This window comes from Bubalus kerabau, chromosome 7 (genome assembly GCF_029407905.1).
Source record: "Bubalus kerabau isolate K-KA32 ecotype Philippines breed swamp buffalo chromosome 7, PCC_UOA_SB_1v2, whole genome shotgun sequence".
NCBI classification, from domain to species: domain Eukaryota; kingdom Metazoa; phylum Chordata; class Mammalia; order Artiodactyla; family Bovidae; genus Bubalus; species Bubalus kerabau.
In genome coordinates, this window is record NC_073630.1 from 91,778,713 (window position 1) to 91,798,090 (window position 19,378).

Genomic DNA, 19,378 nt, shown 5'->3' on the forward strand with positions numbered 1-19,378 from the left:
TAAAAGAATATTTGCTATTGACAGAACTTAATGATTTAGTAATATTATCTTCTTGCTTCATTCATAAGAAAACATCTGTGAAAATTAAATTCTCGTTTGATTTTTTTTTTTTTTTTGGTGGGTTACAATGCCCACCAAAGTTTCTCCTTGATTAGGGCATAGGTCATGAGAACTTCCAAATACAAAGGATTACAGCACCTACTGATGTGTCTACAGATCAAGGAAGGACTCTGTGCCTAGGAAGTTCCTAGTGTCACTAAAATAAGGAATAGTCTTCCCATTATTCTAGTCCTTGTTTCATAGTTCCATTCCCTGGCAACCAGGAGCAACTCCCAAATCATTTCTGACTTGTACATGTTTCCCACCTGGGACAAAGACACTCCTTCACAGCACCATGACAACCACACCAGCAACACAAGCACTTGGGTTCATGCAGGAAAATGAAAATCCTGAAAGGAAGCTAGGAGATAAAGGCTTACTATTCCTTGTTTCCCACTGGTAGGAAGTAATTACAAAAATTACGTTAACACAAAGCTTCTGGTGAATGAATAGTTTGTAATTTGAGGGGAGAAGCCTAAGAGCCTAGAGATTAAGAAAAAAATTATGAGAAGCTGAATGATGTCATACAAGTACAGTCTACCCCACCCCCAGAAAAATAGACTACCTAAAACAAACTACTTATTGATGACAATGTAGACATTCTTAAGAGATGATCAGACATGTATTTTCCTTTTTATCTGGGTTTAGACTGATGACTAATTTAAACAGTGGTGGTGAATTTTATGACCCTTTAAGAGTTAGTTAGCCATGTTTTTACCAAGTAAAATTCAAATCAGTAATATATAAAACAATTTTGTCCAAACTAAAGATGCCAAAAATGGATGTAATTCCCATACTCCCAAAACAGAAATCAGAAAAAGAAGTAACTTCAACTCTCCCCCATGATGAAGTAGACAAGTTTCTTTATCGTAAGCATGCCAAGTTTATATTTGTCCTTTAATGAAAAGGATGGTATTCTTTGCCAGAACCTGGGTGTGGTATGTGTTGTGAATACCTGCCAGTTCTGTACTGGAAAATATTATTTATATTGCCAAATATAAAACTGTTTTAGGTCTTATTCTCGAAAGAATAATTCTAGAACAGAGCACTGTATTTGTGACTTTATAAATTCAAGTTCAATATATTTTTAAACAGATATTTATATTTTTCCACATTTCAAAAACAATATAACCTCTTTAAGGGTCAAGGAAAGAAAATCTGTGCAATATATGAGAATGATGGAGGATTTGCTGATGTTGTTGAATTGTACTATATAATCTATCATCTCAACAGGTTCAAAGCTGTGACTTTTAACGGAAACCTAGGTAAATATTTTTAAAGATAAGGAATCAAAATAGATGTTTGCTTTCAGTCAATTGGAATACCTTAGGGCTCTTGAGTATGGTAGAACCAAACTTTTTTTTTTTCTTTTTTTGTTTGTTTTTAAGGACATAATCTTCTTTCCTATAGTGATAGGTAGCAAAGATCTTTCATGGGTTCCCAAAGTTGTGCGATGTTCAATTTCTGATTCTCACTGATATGGAGTTAGGAATGAAAGAGTAAAAGGCAAGCAAAGCCATTCTAAGCAACCGTGAGCCAATATCTGCTACCTGACTCCCAAGATCACTTCTACCCATCCCCACTGCAACAGGTATATAACAGTCATGCACTGATGTTGGGACATGATTTTGAAAATATACTATGAATTTTTTAGAGCACTTACTGTCCCAATGGATCTTCAAAGTTAATGTATCCAAAATTATTCTCACTTTTCATTCTTCATCAAGTCTATTCCAACTTCTCATTTGAAATACCTGAATTCTGGAAACAGAATTCTCTATAGTCTTCCAGATTAGGATTCTGAGTCATCCATGATCACTCTTCCTCTCTCTCTACCCCAACAACTACTCTATCAAATAACCCCATCTATTTTACTTCAATCTCAACCCAGTTTGGCTCCTTCTTTCCAAGTCACTACTCCTCACCTAGTTCATGTCATAATTGGTTTTAACTTAGAACACTTGCCTGGAAAATCCCACGGACAGAGGAGCCTGGTAGGCTGCAGTCCATGGGGTCGCTGAGGGTCGGACACGACTGAGCGACTTCACTTTCACTTTTCACTTTCATGCATTGGAGAAGGAAATGGCAACCCACTCCAGTGTTCTTGCCTGGAGAATCCCAGGGACGGCGGTGCCTGGTGGACTGCCGTCTATGGGGTCGTACAGAGTCAGACACGACTGAAGCGACTTAGCAGCAGCAGCAGCAGAACACTTGCAACAAACTACAGACCTCAAATGAATGGCATTTCTGAACTGCTAAACTGACAAAGCAAGAAATGTGGCCAGGCAATGTGTGAGGACTAGCAAAATAACAGCAGAGCATTTATTTACAAGGGCCCCACTGATGAAGCTGTAAAGGGATAGAAGTGCCTTGCTTATGATCCAAACCCCTCCTGATGAGTGTTTATATTAACCTATTAGAGAAATTTATGAAGACTGTGGCCCTCAAATACATTTCTTTCTGAGGAAGGCTTATCTTATATATTTTATTCCTCTTCCTATAACTCATTGAAGAGAGACCTTATATCTCCTAAAACAACATCCTATATTGACCCCCCAAATTACTATTTTATATCATACTATAGTTTTCATTTATAAACCAATATATCTTTATAATTCTGGAACCTGTTTAATTTTAAATTTCAGAATGATGGAATGAATTATAAAAATATATTCTTAATTTTCACTTGGAAAGTATTTAGTCCATGAAAAATCTTGGCTTTCAGTCCTGAAACCAAGAAATTAAAAGAATAATTTAAATATTATAGTCGGTATTTCAGGTTCTAAATTTGAATCTCTATTTACCCTAGGAAGATATTTACATTTTTAAAATATATCATTACAATTTAAGACTCTCCAAAGGAGGTAAATTGATAGCACCAGCAACTCAGTTCAATCGGAACTACATAAATAAGAAAATAAAAATTGTGAAGTTCATACTAAGGTTTATCATGGAATGTTCTAAGAGAACTGAATGGCTCTATTTTGGTTCCAGTTTTAAGGTAACTGAGAGTTAACAAAGGAACCCCTTTTGCTTTGACCCATTGACTGTTGAAAACCTTTCCAAAATATATTACCCTAGGTTGTGGCTTACTTTTTACTATAAAGTAATCCTCTATTCGAAGAGTTGACTCATTGGAAAAGACCCTGATGCTGGGAGGGATTGGGGGCAGGAGGAGAAGGGGACAACAGAGGATGAGATGGCTGGATGGCATCACTGACTCAATAGACATGAGTTTGAGTGAACTCTGGGAGTTGGTGAAGGACAGGGAGGCCTGGCGTGCTGTGTGATTCATGGGGTCACAAGGAGTCGGACATGACTGACCAACTGAACTGAACTGAATCCTCTATTCGCAATTGGAAAACTGTTTTCAGAGTCTGTCTTCTTAAAAATTCTTCACATAATCTGAGTATACTGATACTGATGCTACTGGAATTTATATTTTTAATGGTCTCCTAAAATAATGTCCCAAATTAATTATATCCAATTCTTTTAAATGTATATACCTTGACTCCTGAATTATTTTGTCTAATTTAATATCTAAAAGTACAATAGGTATTAAATGTAATATTTCTTACAATTTTATTATTTCAAGAAAAAAATAATCTCTCTTCCCCTATAGATATCAGACTATTGGAAAGCACCAAAGGGTGCTATTTATAGAAATCGATATCTTCAGAGACTGCAGTGGAGGAACAGGGTACAGTTTGGTGAAACTATAGTATGATAGATGGAGCAGAGGACAGTCAGAAGCTAATCTGGTTTCCAGTCCTCCAAGACCATTCTATAGTCTGTGGGGCTATGCTTTTCTAACAGTGTTTCAGGTTTAAAAATAAAATTAAATTTAAAAAAAAAATTAAAAAAAAAATAAAAGATGCTTGTTGCTTCAAAAAAGATATTACTTTTAACATACAACAATCAGGATTATAGAAAAAGCACTGTATCCTACTATCTATCCTTTCTTATCACCATCTTTTGATTTAGATTAACATTTCTAAAGCATGAAGATATTTATAAATGAGAATTAATGGTAATGCATTCACAACACGTAAGAAAGCAATGTCTCACTATTCAACTTTAATAAAACTCTTATTATGTAAATTTTTGCACAAAATAATTCATATCAACAATTAATAACAATAACCACAGCTAACATTGATTCAGGACCTATTATTGCTGAGGGTTACACTCAGCAATCTGTGTATATTATTTCTAATACTTATTACAACTGTGTGATATATATTTCGGATCTCTATTCACAGATAAAGAAACTGAGGCTCCAAAATGTTAACTACTAATCTAACAACTTATGTTGTAGAGCTGTTACTCCTATTATTATTATTACTTATTATCATTATTATATCTCTCTAACTGCAGAGTGTATTTCCTTCCTATTATACTACAGTGACCCCCTGGGATATATACACATTTCATAGGACTGCATCTGTTAATACAGACCTATTGTTTCAAATCAGAAACTTCTCAAAAAATTTTCAGGCAATGTTAATTTTAAATGCATTTTAAACAGTACTATTTCAATTAATACCACATATAAAAGGAAGATGGTGGCATCTGAACCTCAGACTAATAACTAGGCAACAACTCTCAGAAGACATCATTAATCTAGAAGACAGATGGCTGCTAAATTAAGAAGATTATCTGTATCCCTGACATTTCCCTAGGGGAAATTTCCATTGCCTTTAATTTAGAAAGTTGGCCTTACAAAAGAAAATACAGTTGACCCTTGAACTACCTGGGTCGACTTCTAAGTGGATTTTTTTCCTACAGTAAATACTACCATATTGCATGATCCACTGATTCCTAGATGGTTGAATCCAGAGTTGGTTGAATCTGAGGATAGGGAACCTCACATACAGAGGAACCACATGTAAGGGATGAGGCTATAAATCATATGTGGATTTTCAAGGGCAAGGAGGATTGACACTCCAACCTCAGTGCTGTTCAAGGGTCAGTTGTATAGGCTTTTTGAGATTTGGTTAAAAAAACAGATTCCTATTATTCTTTTATTTTCCATAAAGGGAATTTCAATACTAAACTTATAAAAACATCTCTTTAATACCAAGTTACTTTCCAATCCCATTAAAAAAAAATAAAAAGAAAACCTTGACAGGCAATAATTCACTTGACTTTAGTGGCCTAGCCTACCTTAAAATAAAATTTAACAGAATCACTCAACTAATTGTCACTTTTACATTGTAAAAAGTTTTGCAAAATAGGCAAAATCAAATAGCATTCTTATTTTCAAATGTTATCTATCACAGTGGACTTCAAACAAAATACAATTATTTGCTGTGTCAATATATCTCATTTTAAAAGTTTTAAAATAATATTAATAATGCATAATTTAGATTATCCTGAAATACACACTTTGAAATTTTAACCCAGCTAGAGAAAAGTTCATTTTAATGTGAAAATTTAAAAGAAATAAAAAATAACAAATTGGGAGGATGATGCCTTGAAATAAAATAATACCTGTAATATGTATTTCTCTTATGCATTTAAATTGGCAAGCCATATGTTATAATTTATAAATATAAGCTTCTTTTGCTTCTTCCATATTATATAAAGGCACATGACTATCACATTCTCTTAACTGATGGGAGAGTTGTTTTCATCATGTCTTAGAACCACAGTTAACTATTGAGGCTTGTCAAAGATGCCTACCTCCATAGTGGAAGTCTTGGGACATGTCTATGGGAGCCCGTTCTACTGCTGATCTCTTGTAGACAACATGAATCCTTCCTTTTTCTTCCTCCATCTGCTTACCTCTTTCCAAGGGTTCAATGAAATACTCATCATTATCACTTTTTATCATTCCAGCCTAGAGAAAACATAAAATGTGTTACGTTAAAAGAAATATCTATCATCTCTAGCTTACAATTAGTGTTTTAAATGGTAAGAATACAATTTTTGAAAACTGATGAACTTTCTTTCCACTTTTGGTTATAAATTCAAACTGGTTAGTTACTGTTAGTTGTTCAGTTGCGTCCAGCTCTTTGCAACTCCAAGGACTGTAGCCCACCAGGCTCCTCTGTCCAGGGGATTCTCCAGACAAGAGTACTGGAGTGGGTTGCCATTCCCTTCTCCAGGGGGTCTTCCCAACTCAGGGATCGAACCCACGTCTCCTGCATTGCAAGCCGACTCTTTACCGTCTGAGCCACCAGATTTAAATGGTTAAGCTACTATAAATATCAGTTATTCAAAGGTAGAAATTCATATATGGTAGGAATAAAATATTCCTAGGTGTTGCTGATCCTATTTGTGACGCCAATTGTCTTGCTGTTCACACTGTTTGCTGAACCCAGGGTAGGCAATGCAGGAAATCAGAGGCTGGATGAAGACTCAAGAACAGTAGGAACTGCAGACACATTTATTTTCTCCTGGCTGGCACGGCAGCCATAACACAGCCTCTCTCCTGGTTGATGAAGCAGGCAGGAGAGAAGCAGCCATAGCAGCAGCCATAACATAACCATAACGTAGCCATAACATAACCCCATATAACATAACCATGGGTCACTCCAATGTAGCCCTGATGCAGCAGCAGCCAGGGCTTTCGTGGTGAAGTTCATAACAGGCATACTACACAAAGTAGCCCATGGCCAAGTGAGTACCTCGTGAGGTGCATGTGTAGTGTTATGTGATCTCAGCCGTTACAGAACCCTGCAAAGTCACTGTTCATAGAACATGGGGCTAGATGGCGTGAGAGTGTGGGGCGAGAGAGCCTGACTGGCAGCATCTTGTTAATTTGTTCTTTCCCTACATAAGGTAAAATGGACTTCCCAGGTGGCACTACTGGTAAAGAACCCACCTGCCAAGGCAGGAGACAGAAGAGATGTGGTCTGAACCGTGGGTAGGGAAGATCTCTGAAGGAGTGCATGGCAACCTACTCCAGTATTCTTGCCTGGAAAATCCCATGGGCACAGGAGCCTGTTGGGCTATAGTCCATAGGGTCACAAAGAGTCTGACACGACTGAAGCGACTTAGCACACACGCACATAAGGCAAAATAAGAGCTTTACATAGGGTAAGAATAAGAAAATCATACAATCTATATAATTTCATCGGTCTATAGACGAAGCACATTTATGTATTCTACTTAGCATTTTATCTCTAAAAAACTTACAGGGACATAAATTCAAGAAAAATCTCTGATTTCCCATAGTAACCCATTGTGGGGCTGTCGTCCACTGCTGCTAAGTATTTTTGTAACCCATTTATATCTTCCCATCATATCACCATGGTATGAGAAGAATGAGTTCCATGGAGCACTCCATACATAAAGTTACTTCTGTCCTTAATTCACCTCAGTTTCATTGGAAACTCTATATTTCTAACATTTATTAATTTGAAGAACTAGCTCAAATTTTGCCCATATTAATCTAATTTCATGATTTTACATATTTCATTCCTTCTCCAGCTTCATCCTTTTGAATGAAAAGGTTATCTGATATTCAGTTCCTTCCTTTTACCTCACTGGTGTTTTTATGACTCTGTTTCATCTTTGATTTTCTTAGAAAACACCAGGACTACACTATTCACTACTATAGTTGAAGAGAAATGATAGTTTGTCTGAAATTTATTCTTCATTGAGTCCACATTACATTCAAATAGCTACAGCTCATATTCCTATTGTAAAGGTCATACACTAATTGTTATTTTGTTGTTTTAGTCTCTAAGTCATGCCTGACTTTTTTGTCACCCATGGATTGTAGACTGCCAGGTTCCTCTGTCCATAGGATTTCCCAGGCAAGAATACTGGAGTGGGTTACCATTTCCCTCTCCAGGGGATCTTCCCAACCCAGGGATCAAACCCACAGCTCCTGCATTGGCAGGCGGATTCTTTATGGCTCAGCCACGAGGCAAGTCCCACATACACTAATGTTGTTCGGTCACTCATTCGCTTCCCACCCTTGGCAATCCCATGGACTGCAGAATGCCAGGCTTTCCTGTCCTTCACCATCTCCCAGAGCATGCTCAAACTCATGTCCATTAAGTCAGTAATGCCTTCCAACAATCTCATCCTGTCATCCCCTTCTCCTCCTGCCTTCAGTCTTTCCCAGCATCAGGGTCTTTTCTAATGAGTCCGCTCTTTGCATCAGGTGGCCAAAGCACTGGAGCTTCAGCTTCAGCCTCAGTCCTTTAAATGAATACTCAGGATTGAATTCTTTCAGGACTGATTGGTTTGATCTCTTTGCAGTCCAAGGGACTCTCCAGAGTCTTCAACATCACAGTTCAAAAGCGTCAATTAATACTTCAGTGCTCAGCCTTCTATATGGTCCAACTCTCACATCCATACATGACTACTGGAAAAACCACAGCTTTGACTAAATGGACCTTTGTTGGAAAAATGATGTTTCTGCTTTCTAATATGCTGTCTATGGTTGCCATAGCTTTTCTTCCAAGGAGCAAATATCTTTTAATTTCATGGCAGCAGTCATGATCTGCAGTGATTTTGGAGCCCAAGAAAATAAAGTCTGTCACTCTTTTCATTGTTTCCCCATCTATTTGCCATGAAGTGAAGGGACCGGATTCCATTATCTTAGTTTTTTGAATGTTGAATTTTAAGCCAGCTTTTACACTCTCCCCTTACACTTTAACCAATAGGCTCTTTAGTTCCTCTTCACTTTCTGCCATAAGGATGGTGTCATCTCCATACCTAAGGTTATTGATAGTTCTCCTGGCAAACCTGATTCCAGCTTGTGCTTCACCCAGCTGGGCATTTTGCATGATAAACTCTGCATATAAGTTAAATAAGCAGGGTGACAATATACAGCCTTGATGTACTCCTTTCCCAATTTGGAACCAGTCCATTGATCCTTATATGGTTCTAACTGTTGCTTCTTGACCTGCATACAAGTTTCTCAGGAGGCGGGTAAGGTGCTCTGGCATTCCCATCTCTTTAAGAATCTTCTAGTTTATTGTGATTCACAGAGTCAAAGGCTTTAGTGTCATCAGTGAAGCTGAAGTAGATGTTTGTCTGGAATTCCCTTGCTTTTTCTATGATCCAACAGATGTTGGCAATTTGATCTCTGGTTCCTCTGCCTTTTCTAAATCCAGCTTGAACATCTGGAATTCTTCATTCATGTACTGTTGAAACCTAGCTTGGACAATTTTAAGCATTACTTCCCTAGCATGTGAGATGAGTGTGATCGTATGGTAGTTTGAATATCCCTTGGCATTGCCTTTGTTTGGGATTGGAATGAAAATTGACCTTTTCCAGTCCTGTGGCCACTGCTGAGTTTTCCAAATTTGCTGCCATATTGAGTGCAGCACTTTCACAGCATCATCTTTTAGGATTTGAAACAGATCAGCTGGAATTCCATCACCTCCACTAGCTTTGTTCGTAGTGATTCTTCCTAAGGCCCACTTGACTTCACATTCCAGGATGTCTGGCTCTAGGTGAGTGATCACACCATCATGGTTATCTGGGTCATTAAGATCTCTTTTGTATAGTTCTTCTGTGTATTCTTGTCACCTCTTCTTAACATCTTCTGCTTCTGTTAGGTCCACATCATTTTTGCTCTTTATTGTGTCCATCTTTGCACAAAATGTCCCTTGTTATCTCTAATTTTCTTGAAGAGATCTCTGCTGCTGCTGCTGCTGCTGCTAAGTCGCTTCAGTCGTGTCCAACTCTGTGCCACCCCATAGACGGCAGCCCACCAGGCTTCCCTGTCCCTGGGATTCTCCAGGCAAGAACACTGGAGCGGGCTGCCATTTCGTTCTCCAATGCATGAAAGTGAAAACTGAAAGTGAAGTCACTCAGTCATGTCCGACTCTAGCGACCCCATGGACTGCAGCCCACCAGGCTCCTCCGTCCAGTCTTTCCCATTCTGTCGTTTTCCTCTATTTCTTTGCACTGATGACTGAGGAAAGCTTTCTTATCTCTCCTTGCTATTCTTTGGGACTCTGCATTCAGATGGGTATATCTTCCCTTTTCTCCTTTGCCTTTCCCTTCTCTTTTTTCCTCAGCTATTTGTAAGGCCCACTAACACAACCATTTCACCTTTTTTTCATTTTTTTTTTCTTGGGGATGGTTTTGATCACCACCTCCTATACAATGTTGTGAACCTCTGTCCATAGTTCTTCAGGCACTCTATCAGATCTAATCCCTTGTATCTATTTGTCACTTTCATTGTATAATCATAAGGGATTTAATTTAGATCATACCTGAATGGCCTAGTGGTTTTCCCTACTTTTTTCAATTTAAGTCTAAATTTTGCAATAAGGAGTTCATGATCTGAGCCACGTCAACTTTTGGTCTTGATTTGGTGACTGTATAGAGCTTCTCCATCTTTGGCTACAAAGAATATAATCAGTCTAATAAAATCTAACATTTCATAGACTAATATAATTAATATTAAATTAATATTATATGCACTAATATGGAGTATTAATTTAAATAGCAGTACATTTGAAAACAAAGTTGAAAAAATAATGTATTAGTGTGGAATTGTAATTATTTGAAAATATTTATCAGATCTAAGTCATCATCTTCTTCTGAGGCTCTTATTCTTTATTTTCAACTGTGAGGTCACTCACTCTCATGGAATATAGGCAAGGGGAAGGGGGGATGATTCCAACCACATCTAACTGCTGGTCTAATGGCTCTACTGCTCCGTGTCAAGCAGCACAGACATGAAATGTAGGTAAACCTTGCCTCATAGCATCTGTTTTCAGCAAATATGCCTATTACTATTGCTTTTCTGTTGCATCCACATCTGTCCCCATTTTCTGTTCTGTCTTCTCCTCCTAGATATGGTCTCAACCCCGCTCCCTCTGTGTAAGCCTCAGAGGGCATTCTCAGAAGCTCTGGTGTCTCCATGTGCCATCTCTACATCCCCCAAACATTCAAACAGCCTTTGACTTTATGTCACCTTGTCTTACAAGGAAATATCACTACAGCTTTCCCACAGTGGTTAGTTTTACCCTCTTGAAAAAACTTCTACCCCTTCACTACAAAGAACATTGAGCTAGTGGGCATTCAGTAGTAATGTTGATCTTCCAGACACAACTCCAATATCTGGGGTTGTTTCCTCATCTGGTCAATTACTTTTCCCCTAGTGCTGTACTGAAAAAATGCTTTTTTTCACAAGCAGCCTGATTAGATCTTGACCTTTCCGAGTTGTTCCTCTTGTTAATGGATTCATCTCCTTTACAAACACAATTTCCAACATCTTTCTCATGCTTTTCAATTTTTGTTTTAATCTCTTTAGCATTAATGTCATATTCTTAAATCTCTTTTTCTCAGTAATTTTGAAATCACTTTTTTGATGGGTTAATAGTATTCATAGATAGTGAAAGTGAAGTCACTCAGTTGTGTCTGACTCTTTGTCACCCTATGGAGTATAGTCTGCCAGGCTCCTCTGTCCATGGGATTTTCCAGGCAAGAATACTGGAGTGGGTTGCCATTTCCTTCTCCAGGGGATCTTTCCAACCCGGGGATGGAACTCAGGTCTCCTACATTGTGGGCAGACTCTTTCCCATCTGAGCCACCACGGATAATGTTCATAAAACACATGCAAACTAAGCATAAACATAGTAAACACATAAAAAATTAACTAACAGGACTACATCCAAGGCTGAAATGTTCAGCCTCATTCCTAATGCTACCTGTTGATGGGAGGCAGTGTTAACTGGCTTTATTATGGAAACACAGGTCTGTTATATACCGAAGTTTACAGATTGAAGTTTGTCAGTATTCATCTTCATTCAAGTCCTTTTTTTTGGGGGGGGGGCCCTAAATCCATTCAGTCACATTGTTCTGTAAAGTCTCTTCCATTCTTTTCCCATCTATTTACACTGCCACTTCCTTAGTTACAGACCTCATCATTGCTCATTTGGATTACAGAAATTGCCTCCTATTGTGCCTAAACCTGAGTGCAAACAGTGGTCACTGAAGCAGCCAGCAGCCTCTTAGCAATGGGCAATGACTACTGGGGACACTTGAAAGCCATGGGGAAAGCAGGTAGGATTAGCCCACATACCATTAAAAATCATTTCTACATACCTTCTATTGGAAATGTTCCAATCTCAGGCCCCATGATGTTACTTTCTCCACTAGGTCACAGGTAAAATTTAAAACATCTAATCCTCCCCCTTAGAAGACAATGAAAATTTAAATGAGGTTGAGGCAGAATCATTGGCAAGGCAAAAGCTGGATCACATAACCTCTGACAACTCCAAGAACAGGAAATCTGAGAGCCTGCCTTCTTTAAAAAATTTTTTTCATTAGAATATAGTTGCTTTATAATGTTGTGTTAGTTTCTGCTCTATAGCAAAGTGAATCAGCTATGCAAATACATACATCCCCTCTTTTTTGGATTTCCTTCCTATTTAGTGAGAGCCTACCCTTTTATTCATCATGTAAGCAGAGTTAAATGAAAAAAAAAAAAAAAAGTCTTATCTAAAGCACTGTACCGGATACCTTAGTAAAATAAAAATTCTCAAAGACATGGTTCACCTACCCTCCAGTTGAGGGCAATCTAGCCAAATAAATGAAATATATGCCTAAAGGTATTCAGTGATGTATATTATGAAAAGTCCAGACAGTAAATGATAACGACAGTTGAAAGTCAAATTAGGGAGATTCTTTGCCCACAAGCCTACTGCACAAGCCAACTGTCAAAGGAGCTCTTGATTCTCCACCCAAAATCTATTTCAGCTGAAATCTCACTAATGCCTATGGGAATTTCACTTTGGCCATTGTTACTGTTCACACTGTCTCACTTTTCCACATAGCACAGCAGCCAAAAATTACTATTTCAAATTATGGTATTATTTTAGACAAGCTAGAATGTGATAACAAATAGACAGACTATGTAAGGGCTCAAAACATCAGGTGCTGCTTTCCTGCTCAGATAGAAGCTCAGAATATTTCTAGGTCAGCCAGGTGGGGGTTCCGCTCCATGAGCCATGTGGGTGTCCAGACTGACGGTGGTTCTGCCATTTCAATACGGGCTGCCATGTTTGCCCAGTCAGAAGGGGGAACAGCAGGAGGAAGCCCACATGGAAGATTTTTCTGAGTTAGCCCTGGTCATGTCACCGGTACCACTTACTTCCACGGGCAGGATATAGTAGCATGGCTGGCTCACAGCCAATTGCAAAGAAAGTCAGGAAACAGAATCTGGCTGTGTGCTCAGGGAGGAAAGACAATGGATTTTGATGAACAAGTGGCCATCTCAAACTCAGATAAGATCATGTCACTCCTTCACTTGAAACACTTCAGTTGCTTCCCATTGCATTTAAAACCACACTCCTTCAAGGCCTGTATCACCCCAGCCCTGCCTATCGACCCCCAAGAACTGCCCCTTCCCCGTACTTCCAGTGCCCCAGCCTGAGGGGCCTGTGTTCAGTGTCGCTTTTCTTTTGATATTCCCACCTTCTTTATGGCCTCAGACCTTTGAAACGTTGTTGGTTCTCTTTAGAAGGTTCCTCTCCCGCCATGCCACACTTCCCTTAGCTGGCTGTGTTTTATTCTCCAGGTCTCAGTTTAAAGGCAGGTGATGCAAGAGACATGAGTTTGATCCCTGGGTGGGGAAGATCCTTTGGAATCAAAAATGGCAACCCACTCCAGTATTTTTGCCTGAAAAATTTCATGGACAGAGGAGCCTGGCAGGCTACAGTCCATGGGGTCACAAAGAGTTGGACACAACTGAGTATGAACGCACTAAGATCACAATTTATTTATTTATTTTTTTTTAGGTAAATAATTTTTAATTGAAGTATAATCGACTTAATGTTACTTCCTTCGAAATTATTTTCTGACTCCCTCACCCACAATAGACTAGGTATCCCCATGTAAATTAGGGCCTATCTTTTAGCCAATTAGTCTGACAGAGCAATATATTTTCTCTCACAGCTCTTAACACAAATCCCAGGTGGACTCACCTAAGTGTTACCTTTATTACTTTTGTCTCCCTCATGGCACTGTTGGGATTCCCTGCTGGCTCAGATGATAAAGAATCCGCCTGCAACGTGGGAGACCTGGATTCGATCTCTAGGTTCGGAAGATCCCCTGGAGGAGGGCATGGAAAATCCCCATGGACAGAGGTGCCTGGTGAGCTACAGTCCATGGGGTTGCAAAGAGTCGGACGTGACTGAGCGACTAAGCCCAGAGCACACATGGCACTGCCAGCTCCTGAAGCGAACTTGTGTCTCTTAAGTCACCTTTGTCTCGTGAAGTACCAGCACAACGACCACACAAAATATGCTTTCAATACATTTCTGATGAAAAATGACATGAACGCAAGGTAAAGGGAGGGGACGGAGAATTTTTAGAGGTTCAAAAGGTGGGAGGATCACTGTGCTGGCGGTGTGAGAGAAGGCATTAGAAGTGAGACAGTTCAGGCTTGAACAAAGGTTGTGAAGCACAAAACCCCAACACATGCTTGAGGGCAGTGGATACCCCGCTCATTCAGAGCAGAGTCTGTGCAGGGCAGCTCTGGGAAACAGCTTACGGAAGATTTGTGTCACCTTGTATCTGAATTTTTAACTTGTAGCATGGAGAACAACTAAGGTTGATCAGATGGGCTAAAAGAAAGTGGGATTTTAAAAGTAATTTTTATTTATTTATTATTTTTGTCTGTGCTGGGTCTTTGTTGTTGTGCATGTGTTTTTCGTAGTTGTGGAGAGTGGGGGCTACTCTTTGATTGCCGTGTGAGGGCTTCTCACTGCGCTGGCTTCTCTTGCTGTGGATCTCGGCCTTCAGGGCACAAGGGCTTCAGTACTGGCCGCACGTGGGCTCAGTAGTTGTGGCTTGCAGGCTCTCAAGCACAAGCTCAATAGCTGTGGCACACAGGCTTAGTAGCTTTACCACATGAGGGATCTTCCCAGATCAGGGACTGATCTTGTGTCTCCTGCACCGGTACGCAGACTCCTTAACACTGCGCCACCATGAAGCCCCATGAAGTGATGTTTTAAGACTTATCTGAGGATTAAGTTCCAGATGGAAGAAAGACTAGGAAACAAGCAAGCATGAGGCTAAAAGTTCAGGTGGCAGAAGTGGCAATGGAAAAAGAAAAGGGGAAAGAGAAAGAAAAAAGGAATAAAGTCAAGAGTGATTACAGGAAAAAATAAATACTTGGTCACCTGTTAACATGGAAGCTCCTCTGCTTAAAACCTTCCAAGGAGGACTTCCCTGGTAGTCTAGTGGCTAAGACTCCATGCTCTCAGTGCAGGGGACCCAGGTTCCCACATGTCACAACTAACAGTTTGGAGTTCACAGGCTGCAACTGAGACCCGGTACAGTCAAATAAATAAATAATTTAAAAAAAAAAAAAAAAAAGGCAAAACCTTCTAAGGATACCCATGCCATGTATATTAATAACCAAAGTTTTCAAGATGCCCATTCTTGGCACCACCATCTCCTGGGCCTCATCTCTTTACTCTTGCCCTTGCTGGTTCCACTTTAGCCACAACGGGCTCCCTGCTGATCCCTGATATCCCAGGTAGGTGCCTTTGTTAAGGCCTTTACACTGGAAAGGCACTTCCACTTGTATTTTCCCTTCCTGAAATCTTTCTCCCCCTGGAATTCCACATGTCTAACTTCTCACCTCCTTCACCTAAGTAAAGCACACCCTGACTATCTACCTGCTTCCCCCACCCAGCACCCCAAACTCTCTTACCCTGCCCATCTTTTCCACTGCACTCACTGCTTTCTGATGCACTAGCTAACCTAACCATTTATCATGTTCCTTGTTTACAGTCAATGTTCCAGAAATATCCTGCTTGTCAGGAATTTACTTTCAGTCTGTTCTGTTCATTCTGTATCTCAAGTGCCTAAAACAGCACCTGGCACAAACTAGATGCTCAATAAATATTTACTAGATGACAAAATTAGAAGCAAAGATAAAGGAAAGGAAGAAGGTGCAATCTCCAAAATTTTGAAGTTGGGTGACTAGGAAATTAATGCTTTTGCTCACAGAAATAGAAAAGCTAAAAGAGAAAGCTGATTAGAAAGGCAGAAGATGATCAGTTCATTAAGCATGTTCACTTGTGGTAAGGGTGAAAATACCCAACATGCAAAGGAGAGATGTAGGATTTTTATTCAGAAAAATTGCCATGGCCACAAATATATTGGAAATGGGATACTTCTCAAAGGCAATAGCTAAAACTGTTGGGGAAAAAATGAACAGGAAAAGTTCATAAAGAGATCTGAGGGAGAGCCAACAGCAAATCTTGGGGAAAGCCCAGAGAACCTCAGAATATTACTATACAGGAAATTCCTAAGATCTGAACTCAGGATCATGGTCTACAAGGTCCTATATAGCCTGAAATTCTCTATTTGTCTCGCTTCTCCTAATACTTCACATCTTGCTCTTTTGGCTCTAGCCATATGGCCCCTAGCCCTCCTGCCCCCACCCCTACAAGCACTTTCCCCACCTACATAAATTAGCTTCCCCTTCTCTCTCTATCCTAGCCTTTTTCCTTTTGAGGCATTACCTCAATTAGCTACATGAGTGTCTGTCATCCTTTTGGGACACAAACTTAATTAAGCATAGACTGTGTCAAATTCACTGCTGTATCTCAAGGCCTAGAACAGAGCTTGGCTTGAAGCAGGTGCCTAGTATTTGACGGACACTGGGAGAGGAAATTAATGTAAGAAGTGGACAAGTGAAAATAAAACCTCGTAGAAGGAAAATTTAAAACATGGCAAGAGTGGTGGGAGGAAAACTAAGTAGCATGTCATGGGCATCAAAATAGAAATTTCCTCAATGTTAACGCAACAGCAGTGAAGAGGACACAAAAGATGAAGGCTGTGGAGAGAAACAAAAGTGATGGAGTGGTGGGGGCTGAAGAGATACTACAATGAGTTATGAAAGGACCAGGGGGTAAAGCCACATATATTTCAGATCCTAGACTGTTCAGAGCCATTATAGGTTGATTCTCAGCCTGCTCTTCCTACCACATCACGTGGATTTTCCTTCCTCAGCAGTTACCAAAAATGGAGTGACTAAAAGATGGCATATATATGTGTGTTTATGTGCATGCAATGGAATATTACTCTGCCATAAAAAAGAATGAAATACTGACATATGCTGACATTGGTAGCATGGATAGACTTAGAGAATATTATGCTCAGTGAAATAAGTCTGACAGAGAACAACAAATGCTATATGATTTCACTTATATGTGGAATATAAAAAATGAGACAACTGAATCTATATACAAAAAAGAAACAGACTCACAGACATAGAAAAAAACTTACACTTACCAAAGGGAAGGAGAGGAGGAGGGTCAAGTTAGAAGTAAGGATACAAACACACAAACTACTATATGCAAAATAGATAAGCAATGAAGATATACTGTATAGCAGAGGAAATTACAGTCAATATCTTATAATAACCTAGAATATAACCTACACAGTATTGTAAATGAACTGCACTTCAATTAAAGGGGAAAAAAATCTCATGTTCTTAGACAAGACTGACCCATGCAAAAAATCATCAGTACTTATAGTTAAGTAGTAAAGACTCTTTTATCTATAAGATATTCATTTAGGTAGTCAGGCATTCAACAAATATATTTGGAAGCTCAAAGACCATGAATCGTTGACCCTAATATTAAATAACTCACACTCCTGCTCTCAGTCCTCACAATTTTATTTCACAGGATACAGTGGAGTGATTTAAAGGAATAAAATTCAATATGTATAAAATTAGGCAGTTTCAAACTATGACATTCTAAGTATTGGTATTGCTTTCAATGCTGCCAGAAATTTACAACTTTTAATTATAACTCAGAAATGTCACACATAAGATTACATATGGCCCTAAAAGACTCTGCTTAAACAGATGCAATAATTTCTTATGTATCTTAAATGTTATTTAATTTATATATGGTGTGTGCTCAGTTGCTCAGTCATGTCTATTTGCGGCCCCATGAACTATAGCCTGCAGTTCCTTTGCCCATGGAATTTTCCAGGCAAGAATACTAGAATGGGGTGCCATTTCTTACTCCAGAGGATCTATTCAACCCAGCGATTGAACCCATGTCTTTTGTGTCTCCTGACCTGGCAGGCAGATTCTTTAACACTAGAGCCATCTGGGAAGTATGGTATCAAGGCAATATTTCATAAATTTCCCTTTATGACACAAAACCTCCACATTTACCCTTCTGTGATCTTACATAGCAATACAGGAAATATTTATGGTATTTCTCAAACTGTTTTCCAAATTTTAACACAGATAATTTTTTTAAATATCTACTATATTTAGTACAGCATGAAATTAAACATATTTTATTAAATTTTAATTAAATCTTCACACAATTCCTTTGACATCGATGTAGAGAGGATATTTATAAAACAATGATCCATGCTAAAAAGCCAGCTGCATAATTACTCTCTCATCTGGTCAACTCTTCCAGCTACATCACTCAGCTCAAACACTGCCAAGAATACAGAATTAAGCCAATAGCTTAATAATAGCTTCTGAGCATGGAAACAGCCATCATAAAGGCCACCCTCCTCATTCACTAGATGAGGTCCTTGCAGTCATATCTGACACCCAATTCTACTAAACCAAGTTAGATGGTTTCCTAATCCTCATCAAAACGCAAATGGCAAACAAAAGTAAGGGGTGTGGGGTCCAAGGAGTTTCAGCTGAGATAATGTCCATGAATTCCCTTTGTAAAACATAAAGACTTACCACAAATGTGAAATTCTAGTCCTTATATATCGACAATAATAAACAGCAGTCACTAAGAAAAGACTAAACTGTGTTCAACTTGGTTTAAAATGAAAATCAATATAAAAGACCTTTAAACAAGATTTACTAAAGTTTTTTGAAAATTCTGTGCCAGATATTCTAAAAATCTTCTGCTATGGAAACCTTCTATTTTCAGCTGTGACACCTAAATGCTGCTTTAATGCAAAAATTCTCAACTCTATGAAGGAAGGAGAGGAGAGCTAGGCAGCTTTTTTAGAATTCCAGGAAATATGTACCAAACAATGTGATACATAATTGAAGCTGAAGCTAACTAAATATCCATTATTTTGTGGTAAACTGGTTACGATCTTAAACTAGGTCATAAATAGGAAAGTAATGATGTTTTAAATGTTTGTTTTGCTTTAATTAAACTACTTTAATTAAATTTAGTTTAGTTTTAAACATCTAGAAGAACATTGAGAAAAATTTATATTAATGTTGTGTATGTATGCAAGAGAGAATAAATGCAGATGTAATATTTAATAAAGACTATCATTATACCTAGTGGTACAACAAGTCCATCATAGCTCACTAAGGTTCATAAAAACACAT

At 38.7% G+C, this 19,378-nt stretch overlaps 1 protein-coding gene across 1 annotated transcript in view; it reads right to left on the reverse strand.

The window, feature by feature from the left end:
* The window catches only part of ADAMTS3 (ADAM metallopeptidase with thrombospondin type 1 motif 3), a 278,590-nt gene that overhangs the window by 126,426 nt on the left and 132,786 nt on the right, over nucleotides 1-19,378 (reverse strand). The window contains exon 4 of the mRNA XM_055588775.1: nucleotides 5,785-5,941. Within this exon, the coding sequence (XP_055444750.1) occupies nucleotides 5,785-5,941 (157 nt within the window). The remainder of the gene's footprint in view (nucleotides 1-5,784; nucleotides 5,942-19,378) is intronic.